At 32.7% G+C, this 12158-nt stretch overlaps 1 protein-coding gene across 2 annotated transcripts; it reads left to right on the top strand.

The window, feature by feature from the left end:
* Positions 1–5582: 5582 nt before the first annotated feature.
* Positions 5583–10034, top strand: LOC122583000 (probable WRKY transcription factor 12). Of its 2 annotated transcripts, none has more exons than XM_043755435.1 (4): positions 5583–5897; positions 6035–6099; positions 7032–7196; positions 9589–10034. In XM_043755435.1, exons 1-4 carry the CDS (start codon positions 5583–5585, stop codon positions 9749–9751), a joined length of 708 nt encoding a protein of 235 aa, XP_043611370.1. In that variant the 3' UTR covers positions 9752–10034. The 2 variants fall into 2 exon arrangements, with proteins under 2 accessions (XP_043611370.1, XP_043611369.1); XM_043755434.1 differs by having other exon boundaries at positions 9586–10034.
* The last annotated feature ends 2124 nt before the right edge of the window (positions 10035–12158 follow it).

Raw genomic sequence — 12158 nt, 5'->3', positions numbered from 1 at the left:
AAAGTTCTTTTTTTATACTTTTCCAATCAAACTTAATATATATTGCTCAACATGTTGTCGCAAAGAAGAAAAATATTATTTTCCATTTTCCTTTTCTTAAAGAATTAAGAAGAAATGTCTTTTGTGACGGATTTGCCACTACATTTATGGGATGATTTGGTTAATTGCGATGAGTCGATGACATTCAATTCATCATAGCAAAAAATCAATTTTCTTGAACTCGATCAACGAATTCTTAATAGATTTATTTTACTTTTTAACATCCGATGCCGCACTTATGTCTAGTCAACGGTAGCCAAGCAATTATTGTTTGACTCCTAATGTGTTTTATAACCTATATAATGCTTATGAATTGATACAACTTAAAACATTGAACGAAATATATACTTTCTATATGGTCACCTGGAATATATAGATATATGGACTTTCCCAATTGTATTGAGATGGGCGATATGATGCCCCTAGCTTGAAACCCAAATTAGTCAACTTACGGAAACGCTGGTCCGTGATCTCCAGTGGATATGCATTAATTTATATATAAAATTTTTGTAATGCAAAGATTTTTTCTTTTAATTTTTACTTTTTACAAAACACAAAGTGGATGACTTATCTGGCTCACCCGATCGTCTATATTCTACGAGTTTACTAGTCCTCGAATTAAGATAGAGGACTTACAACTCCCCAAGTTTACAAACACTCATAATAAAAGGTCAAAAACTAAAATTGCTATATATGGATCAGATCGAAACCCACTTTAACCGATCCAAATGTCTTGCTGGGCTCCTATTTGTAAACCAAAGCCATATGAAACCTGCTGTAGTTGGCCAAACATATTCATCGTTTTCCAACCTCATAGTTTTAGAGGGTGTTTGATATTGCGATTACAAAACAAAGTTTGTGTTTTTAAAATTGATTATGCGTATTTTGAAAAAGCATGTATGTACATGTTTCTTTAAAACTGCGTTTTCAAAGCAAATAATTAATCACTTTTTCATACGATTACTTTTTTAGAGTATCTGTGTTTTACAAACATAATAATCAGATAATCACCTTAAAACCCACTCCCAAACACCCTCTTAATCTGATTCTGATATGCTATATATGCATATGCGTCAAGTTGTGTCTCCATCTCCATATCATCCAAACTAGCATGAAATACACCTCTTGAAAGGCCTTGCCATGCCAGTCAATTAAATCTTCAACCAAGATTGAGTCCATAATATGTAAATAAACACTTAACAAAAGAACTCCTAACAAAAGAAGGGTTGAACGATCCATTATCAGATTCCCGCTGAACAGTCCTAACACTAACATGACAGAAGCTAAATCATATCACACTATGCTAAAAAAGAAATAAGGAAAGATTTGAATCTCTGACCTTTACTTTTATGTTGCATGTTCTTATACGAGGCTTGAAGCTACCATCGTAAACTATAATATATTAATATAGATAAACAATCGTCGTTTTTTTGATGGTTTTTTAAGCTAAACGGACGTCAATATGCATAATAATGTTCATACTATTGGCATATATAGACCACAAAATCATAGATGTGCAATTTTTCCGTTTGGTCTCAAATCACGCGTCTATGGTTTATCAATTTTTAAGCATTTAGAAAAAAAATTGAGATCTTCATTTGAATACGGTTTCATGTGTGAACTAATCGTTCGTTCTTATTCTAGAATCTAAAATTCTTTTGCTAAAACTTTACTCCAAGTCGGATACGTTTCTATAAAGAGAAAAAAAAAAGCACGCATAAAGTCTTTAAAATGAATGTGTGTCAATTGGGCTTGACTCAATTGAAATGGGACCAATGATAGGAGACTTTTCTCTTGAGGCAAGCGAGTTTTATCAATAACTTGTTGTATTTCTACGAGTGGATAAATTGATGGGTTTTTCCTGAATTTGGAGTAACTTAGGGCGCATAAGGGCTTCGTGCGCTAGATAATTAGCTAGCTAAATGGTGATCTTATGCCAATGGATCACTCCGTACAAAGCACCTGAACAATTCCGTTTGTTTATAGTTCAAAAAGAAGAAGTGTTTAAGTGTTTTAGGTATCTTCTGATCGAATGGTTTAGACTTTAGATGATGATCGTACTTCACAAAATTATAATTAATATACCAATAATTATACATTGTTAGTTTGTACAATTTGCGGTAAAGGTCATTAATAAAAAAATAATAAATCTTTTTAAAAATTAGCCTAAAAATTATTTTAAATCTATAAGAAGGTGACATGTGATATCCACTAATTCTCTTTCTTAATCCTGTCGTCTGATTTTTTCACATGTCATCATCTCATAGTTGAAAAGATTTTTAGGATATTTAATTAGTAGGACTAATCATTTTCCTATATCATAGTTATACATTGTAAGTTTGTCATATAGTATGATAAATAAATCACAAGTTATGGTTGCTATATTTTTTTTTAAAGGTGAATTTTGCTTGAAACTTCGTGTCGTGATTCAACAGCGAGAGATCTAGCATATGTTGTCTTAACCGGGTCAGCGCTAGAGAGCTCTCTCGAAGTAAAAATGCCTATTTCAAATACTCAATGGGGGAAAACCCCCCACTAGTTCGCCTGAAAGCACGACGATTAATAGGGGCAAACCCTGCCCCCTTAGATTTGAACCTGGGTATACCCAAGCCAAGCTCTCATAGAAGGACTAGCGTATATCGCAAAGTTGGTACGTGGAATGGAGATTCGAACCTAAGACCTATAGCTTATTAAGGGAACTCCGAACCACTACACCAACTTATCATTGATAGTGAATAGCGTAAATGCGTAATATTTTATCGACTATGATGCTTTGATATTATTCTTATTTTTAAAATGATTCTACCATAACCTTACCCAACGGCATGATATATTAGTCTTATCTATTAATTACTGCCCACATTGAGAACTGAGAGATAGAGACAGAAAACGCAAAGAAAGGTTTTCACATGAAAGGATATATAGTTGGTTTTTAGGTATATGGCTATTTAATACGTTAACGATATTGTATGTTGGGGTGGAACAAGATGGTTGATGACTTTCTTTTGCTTGATTCTGTTTATTGTGGGGTGTGGTTGTAACGTCATTTTCATTGTTCATAAACAAACAAAACATGAAAATACGGTTTTAAAGAATATATATTGTCGGTTTTTAAACACATCATTAATTTACATCATCATCGATCATACAATGTCGAGCCACTCCCAAAAGCATCATGAAAAAAATATTTACACCATATATTATACTAGATAGCTAGATATATAGACCCAATCCCATACATATTGTACATCAATAATAGTTTAGAACACAAATTAAATACAATTGAATTTTTGTAAACTAGTTAGGAGGAGAGGGGGCAACTGTGGATGAAAGAACAGGTGAGTAGTGGTGGCTGAGGGTATGATGGGTGTTTTGTAACTTTATGCAGAAGTTGGATGGAAAAATTGGGTTGTTATATATTGAGATCATCATTTCATTTCATTTCATTTCAAGTCTCAACTCTCAACTGCCCTTTTGCCTTGGACAACATATTTTTTATGGACCCCTACCTTCACTCATTACGTCTATGACCTTTCCCCCATACACCTCCCTGACTTTCCATTTTGTAAAAAGTTAGATACACATGATCACAAATATATCTTGTATTGTTTCATGTAAAGATATATATAAATCCTCTAATTTCATTTACAATCTTTTTTCTTATCAAAGTTAACAAATCATTATTAAAAAAAAATATACCATAGAGAGGTTCAAATGGGCCTCAAATGATATACACGCGTAAGTTAGCCCACAATCAAAGTCTAGAAACTAAAGAAAAAAAAAACCATATAACATGCCAATAACTCATACAATATCACGTTTAAGTCTTGGGTCTCTGGAAACAACAAGGATGCCTCTTCCACAATTGGGCCCACATCACTTTTGTCGGGTTTTTCTTGAGATACCTAACATTGTTTTGCGTCTACGAGCGTATGAGGTTGTCTTTCGCCGTTCAATTACCATATGTTTTTATACTCATTCAACATATAGGGAAATTCATTTACACTAATAATGATTTCATGAGTAAATAATATATAGTATTTGGAATGATTTTTGTTGGTTTCCAAATAACTTGCACAAGTAGTTAATTTAATAACTTAAAGTATATAACACAAACTTAATTAACATGATCCAAATATATTCAAGTATATGATATGATATACAAGAGTATTAATTACAACATATAGTTGCATAGAATTAACTTGATTACAACCAATATATTTATCACTAGACTAACTAGTAATTGAATCTAGACTTACTAAGATTCAAAATAAGTTTACAATGCAACAACTACTATAAATTGTAAAACTAAGAAAGTTACACACACTTAGACGGACAAGAAGCTTTGTCTTCACAACGTGTAGCCTTTCATTGAGAAACGCAAGTTACACAACACTTTTGAAGGTATTGGATGTTTGACATTTGATGCTTCTGAATTGTCTTCTTTTTCTTTAGCCATTTTGGATGAAAGAAAAACTTGTGTAGAGACTTATACATTTCTATTGGTTTCCCGAAAGATATAAAGTAAGCCACATGACTGCTTTGATGTTAGTCACGTGATCCTTTGGCTCCAAGGTTTCTCTTTCACTTTCTCGTCCATATTCAAATTACAAAATAAGCCATGATCAATAAATATGTTGTGTTGTGACTTGTCGATGCTTGCTGATAAACTACTTCAGCAACCAAGTCACTGTTCAACGAGTTATTATCCTAACACCTTTACATATAATATGTACTAGGTCCATTCGGCATATATATCGGTCTAAAATCTAGTATATTAATTATAAACATATAACAATAGTTAGGCATTAATTACTCCATATTTGTTAATTGTATTTTCATTTGTTGTTAAAAAAAATTATATTTTCATTTAGAATATATATCTTGATTAATGTTCAATTATCTGATTTGTGTAACATAAAGTCAAAAAAAGAAAACAAGATAAACATTTGAGGTAAGAAAATGAGAATTTAAGAAAAGAAAAATTCTCTTTTTCCCAAACATTCCATCTATTGTTTACCTGTTGACCCTCAAAACATGTTTTCCATACCCCCTTTGGCCCCAATCCCCCCCCACCCCATATGTAGTGTATAGAAGCATAACACTAAATAACTTGGGTTTACCCCTATTGATCATCGTGCCTTCAGACGGATTAGTAGGGGGTTTTCCCCCATCGGGTATTTGAAATAGGCATTTTTACTTCGAGGGAGCTCTTTAGCGCGGACCCGGTTAAGACAATGTATGCTAGACCTCCGGCTATCGAATCACGACACGAAGTTCTCAAGCGAAATTCACCTTTCAAAAAAAAATAAAATAAAATAACCTGCTCTGCTCACCTCACCCACCCCATCACTACAGACATACATACACACTAGCACCTGTACGGACACATGCACTACAAATACAAAAACCCCACCAGTTAAGAAGAAAAACAATTTTCAACTTATTACTAGTTTGTAGTGGTATAGTAGTAGTAGTAGTAGAAAATCAACAGGAAATTAAAGCTAATATTAAGTAGTTGTACTAGAACTTTTGAAAATTTTATGGAAGGATCAGAAAGAGGGTTAGCCAACTTTAATCTTCAAGTTTCTTCTTTTCCAAATCATCATCATCATCATATTCATCATCAACATGATCATCATAATATGGGTTTTTCTCATTTTCAAGATCATCAGCATCAAAACCATAGCCAAGTTTTGAGGTTTTTACCTCCTCCAACTCTATCTCTTCCTCCACACTTATCTCAACCACCTACTGTCCACACCACCACCACCGCCACCACCTCTAGTAACGCCGCAGCTGCCGGTTTCGCTACCGAAGCCGCCACGGCTCATAGAGATTCTTGGTATAAAGAACAAGTATGATTCTATACTTTTTTTTTCTTTTTATGTCAAACTTTGTTATTTCTTTCTTTTAATTTGTATATATATATATATTCAATCAAATTAATATAACAAGATGAGTTTAACATAATATATTGGTATTATATATATAGGTGGGAAGCTTGGATTCAAAGGCTGTTAATGAAGAAAAGACTGCTATAGATGATCATAATTCATGGTTTTGATCAATCTCTTCACTTTTTCTTGTTTATTTATTATGAGTATTTTTTACTTGAAGATCTTTGAATTATAACTAGCTAGGGTTAATTAACCTAGCTAGAGAATTGAAAGAGTTTCATTAAATTGCATTTCTTACTCATTCCAGCCCCTCTAGTTAGGGTTCCTATGCTCAAAAGCTAGTTTCTTTTTATATTTTTGGAATGATCATAGAAAAAGTCTAGTAAACGGAATACCAGTTAGGCTGCGTACATCTGAGCCCCCCAAATGCTTGACTTTCCCGAGGTAAATTAAACAAGACCTCCCTCGGTTTACCCGATATCGAGATCAAGAAGTTACAAGGAAAGTCATACAATATGTGTGATCAATTCTTACTTCAAAAGTACCTATAGTTGTCATTTTTCAAGTTCATATAAACATTTAGAGCCTATTAATGTTATCTAGTTTTAGTACTCAAATGGGAAAATGACAATGGTTTTACAATTTACATTCTTGGGTGGATACCAAATATATATATATTTCAAAGGAAATTATGAGATCTAGCTAGCTAGACAATAGTTTTTGTATAACACTCTACTATGTGCTTGTGTGTGTGAGAGAGAAGTTATGTTTAGAGAGAGAAGCTTCTCATTGTGCTTCCCCAGTCAGATTCTAACAAGATCTAGCTACAATATATATATATATGTAAAAGATATTTCTACATAAAAAAGCAAGCAAACTTTTTAAAGCATATCTAGCTCTATATCTCTTTGTAAGTTGTCAGTTTGTGACATGGGAAATATAACAAGAATCTAGCTTGAGACCTCATGATAACATAAATCCATCTGCCTGTTCACTCATGATGCTTATACCAACTAATCCAATATAGTAGAAACAGAAAAAGTAAAAACTTTTTTTTTTTTTTTGGTAACATTATTTGATTTGAATGTGAAGGTGGAGGAGTTCATCAAACACTGAAAAGGGGAGGATGAAAGTGAGAAGAAAGCTGAGAGAACCAAGATTTTGCTTTCAAACAAGGAGTGATGTTGATGTTCTTGATGATGGTTACAAATGGAGAAAATATGGCCAGAAAGTTGTCAAAAATAGCCTTCATCCCAGGTACTAATTATATCTTCCATTCTACTTTTGTAGTTTTTAAAAACTGATTTGGCAAAGATCTAGAATACATCCATCAAAATGATTAGTGTATATTGTCTCATGTACAAAAGAAATGTATTATGAGCTCTCTATGATGAATCATCAGTGATTTCTTTCTATAACTACTTTTTAACAACTTATATTCTTTAACTATTTATGCAAAATTACCATGGAAGTTAATTATTAGATTCTTGATAGATTAAATGATTAATAGCACATAATGATTATTGCTAATTATAACAAAGTAAGATGAATTAATTCAGTTAAATACAGATTAGGAGTTGTCCTTTAAATATTTAAAAGAAACTGGCGAATACACATAAAAGTGACAGCTTAATAATAAACATCAATTCAAGGTCATGGTTCAGGTTCTTTCATTATGTTATCCTAGTACAACAATATATAATAAGAGATGTTATTTGTGAAGAGAAAAGTGATAGTACATATTCTAAGAGATAACTATAATGCTTCTTAACTAAGAAAATAATACACAACAATGGACCTATGTTAAACCTATAATCCCCATTGCAACACGAATATCACAACAGAAAGTTTACGAATAACAAAAGCTTATCTTAGTTCATATCGATATATTTCTTCTCTCAAAGTCGTCTAGGAACTTATTTACGTACCTTCATTCGGTAAATGTACCCTTATGAAGGGGCATCTCTTTCGTAACAATGGTAGATGATAAGGGTCATGCATCACCCTTTGAAAGAGGAGGTAATTGCACGTACATACAAAGTTTGTCTATAAACGATGTATCACAGTATGAGTTTGTACGTAACTTCAAATCTAGCTTGATCGAGTTTGTTAAGTTAGACAAAATGGAGTTGTTTTCATGTCATTTCTTTTACAAAGAACTATTGCTTGAACATTTTCACTAAATTTTTCACTGCTAGCATTTAGCATTACCCCTAGCTATATGGTAAGTTAACTAACTAGTCGACGTCTAGACCATTTCATGAGCTAAAATTTTCTATGCTAGCATTTAGCATAGAGAGGTAATCGCGTTGCACTATGGTTAAAGGTGAATTAAAGCTAATTGATTAGGCTGATTCTTGTGAATTATGACCTTGTTATACGTTTTTGTGTTTTTACTTGTATCACATATACTAGTATAGGCCTCATGTATGTATAGGTATATATATATATATATTTTTGTATAGGTATATATCATATATGTATTTAAACATGTCTTCTAGGAAGAGAATAGTCTACTTACTCCTGGTTGTTTACAAATCATTCAAGTAATAGAATACAAAGTTGTTAATTGTAGTTAATATATAAAGGATATATCAGAGGAAATTTAGCATTAACATATCGCGTTTTCATCTTTTAATTAAACATGGTACTTCCGCAGTATGGTTTAAAAGAAGACTTGCCACAACTCATCAAACTAAATACACATTAATTAGGTGTCTTGTTAGTTTTCAGTTGATCAAACACCTTTTCTTCACACGCCTGGTTTTAGTTATAGTTTGCACTTGCAGGAAGCTAAAGTCAAACCTTTTTTTCTTATCACTTTAAGCACCTAATGTAATTAAGTGCTTTAAATGGAAAAATTCTTTGATCTACTCATTAAACTATGATTTATTATCACAATTCAAATTAAACCAAATCTTTTAATTTCGTTGATAATTAGTGTAAAACTTAAGAATGTAGCAATTACAACTTTACAAGGTTTCTTCAATTGTAAATATCTAATGATGTAATGCCTTTTTTATTTCTATTGGTATGAAATAAAAGCTGAAAGGTTACTTTTTGGAATTTGAAAAAGCCTTCTTGATCTAACCCGGCCTCTTTTGCTTCAATAACACTATCATGATTACATCATCAATACATATATATATATAGAGAGAGTTATATATATTATATACTTACTTTACAAGTTAAAGGTTGTGATCTTTTGTCAAGTTTGATAACAAAAAGTGACTTAGCTTTATTGCTCTTTATGTCTACTTTCAAGAGCTACTAACAATAATTGCCTTAATATTTCATTTGTCAACATTTATCATTGCTAAAGAAACGCAAATGATGTATATATATCATCAATATAATTTACTTTATCCATCACTTTACATGATGTTGTACAATGTGCTTTTTACTTCTATAATAACAATAGCACTTATAGTAAATGCTTCTGATAAAAGATCTATTAATTAGATTGAAGCCTTTTTTATTCTTATATCTAAGTATAAGGTCAGTTACCTTAGAAGCTAGATTTAAATTATAATCACAAGTAACAAACAAAGGAAATTTGATTATGACATGCATGAGACATTTGTGTGTTTAATTAGTAGCTTTAATAATTTTTGTTACTCGATCTGACGTATGATGAATGTACTAGCAGGAGTTACTATCGATGTACACACAGTAATTGTCGTGTGAAGAAAAGGGTAGAGAGATTATCAGAAGACTGTAGAATGGTAATCACAACGTATGAAGGTCGACACAATCACACTCCCTGTGACGACTCAAATTCATCAGAACATGAAGGTTTTACTTCGTATTAATACATAATTAAGCTGGACTTTTTGTTGTTGCAACATACTCGATGCTCTCAGTGCTTGATCACCCATGAGGTATTCCTTGTACAATGTAGACGTCGTCCTACAATTATTATGCAGCATCAGTCTTCATCTTCTTGGTTATGAAGATTGAGTTTATTTATTTATGTCCTAGGTGCGTAGTTTTAAAAAGGTTTTTATCGACTTGCAGGAAAATTATCATATATATGATACGGCTATATATTAATGTAATGTACATAAAGCAAATAGAATGCAAATTTCTTCTGAATTTGTATTTTGTACAAGTACCATCGGGTTTCTCAGATATTTTCTTTATATTATTGCAACAATACTTCATTGTTATAAAATTAATTTTATAAAATCACTAGTTCCTTGGGTGGTTTCGATCCATTTCAACAATGACTGTTTACATCCTACCTCTCAAAGACCTCGCTTTTGATGGGATTGCCGTATGTGGTTCTTGTTGTTAACTATCAACTAATGAACAAAATTATGGATCTATTTTTAGATGGGGATGCCTAAATTGTGCCCTTGGGATATGATAGGGATAATGAGCCAAGTCGAGTTCAGTTCACTTAGCAATTTCTTGGTTTGACCTTGCATATATGGATTTTTCGTAATCTTGTTTGAGCTAAAACTTGACCATATTGTTGTCTGATCGAATTCACGTACATTTTGTTATTCTTTGAGCTCCAGTTAAATGCTGTACGTGTTTGTTATCTGAAGTTTTTATTTCAAGATGGAGTTTGATTAATTCGTCTGATAGATTATTAATTAAGCTCCAATTTTTCTCATTTATACTTTTAACAAAACTTATTTAAGAACTCAAAAGGCCCATAAAGCTCACATCAACTGCGTTGTTTGCACTTGTTAAGGTTGATTTTCTCATTCGACTTTAAATAACTTAGAAAAAAATATAAGAAAAAGTATAACAGTTACAATATTTAGGATTAAAACATTCAAATTTATTATATTTGGTCTTTCTATTTGTACTATTAACGGATTGACAGGTTGTAAACGGGTTACAAGGTTCAATCCAAATCCAACCTATATATTAAATTTGTTAGTTCTGTCGACCCATTTATGACACACACTTATTTAGCCACGATCTAGACTCGTTTATTTTGTGTTGCGTCGCGGTCATGCCACCTTCGTGTCGGAAATTACCGTCCTAATGGCCTAATAAGAATATCAAGATAAATGTTTTGCTTAACCCAATGAAAGTAAATGCGTTGAATCGGATCCATTAAGAACAGGGACTTGCTCTTATGTAAATTACTCTATGCGTGTTCAAGCCCAACATAAAGTTTGGCCCAAATTTGTAGTCAAACAACTGAACAAGAAGCAAATGGGTAAACCGAGAAAATAAGTGTATGTTTAGGGCTCTCCCTAAGCTAGAACATTCAATACCTCTTTCACACTGCCACATCAGCTTTTTTCTCTCTTCATCCAGCTCTTCCACAATCACTTTCTATAACCCTTCTTCCACACCTCTTTCACAACTCACAAAAACCCACATCTGACCCCACCCCCTCTCTCTTTTTCTCGTCATTCCTCATCGATGCATCGAAGCCAGCGGACGAAGAACTTGGTCGATGAGATGCTCCTTATGGCTTCTTGGTCAAAGACCCATCAAAGAGGGGTCGACGACCTCCTTAGGGAGAGGCCTTGACAATCAACATTGGTTGATAGATGGCATAAGACCACAAGTCTTTTTACTCAAAAATATACTATCTAATATTTTGTCTTGACGACTCTTAAAATATAACAATGTTGAAAGAAAAAGCAACTATCATAAAATATCCATTATGCAAATATTCTTAATGATAGTGCAAAGTATAAATTGTATTAATAAATAGCATCAAAGGACATTAAATCCATCAAAACAGTAACCATGGTCAAAATTATTCTTAATACAACAATAACAACAACGGTACTCAATCCAAGCGAGCGCCCGGGTTTGAGGGAAGTATGATATAGATAGCCTTACCCCTACTCTAGGTAGAGAGGCTGCTTCCTAAGGATCTCCGGCCTAGAGCTTTACCCTTTAAAAAAATAATCTCGACGGCTTTGCCGGAAAAGAAAGCCGGAGTCTCAGATCTAGATCTCTATAAAGAGAAACTAGAGAGAGACTAAAGGGTTTCTGCTATTACTCAAACTTATCTTTTATATATACTAAAAGAAAATCCTTAAATAGAAAAATTAAAAAAATCTAGACCATACATTAAAGTTCATCCTTTATTTTCCACCCCTGGATCAAAATGCTTACATCATCTTTGACTAGAGTTTTAGTCAAAGACATTTTTAGTCCTCCAACTTCCACTATTTTTCCGAACACTCATACATTTTGACCTTTTGCAACTCTCCACAATTGTTTTCATAATATAGATTG

The sequence above is a fragment of the Erigeron canadensis genome, chromosome 9, assembly GCF_010389155.1.
Source record: "Erigeron canadensis isolate Cc75 chromosome 9, C_canadensis_v1, whole genome shotgun sequence".
In the NCBI taxonomy this organism is placed as follows: Eukaryota; Viridiplantae; Streptophyta; class Magnoliopsida; order Asterales; family Asteraceae; genus Erigeron; species Erigeron canadensis.
Note: the sequence above shows the minus strand (reverse complement) of the source record. Positions and strands in the feature narration are given on the sequence as shown.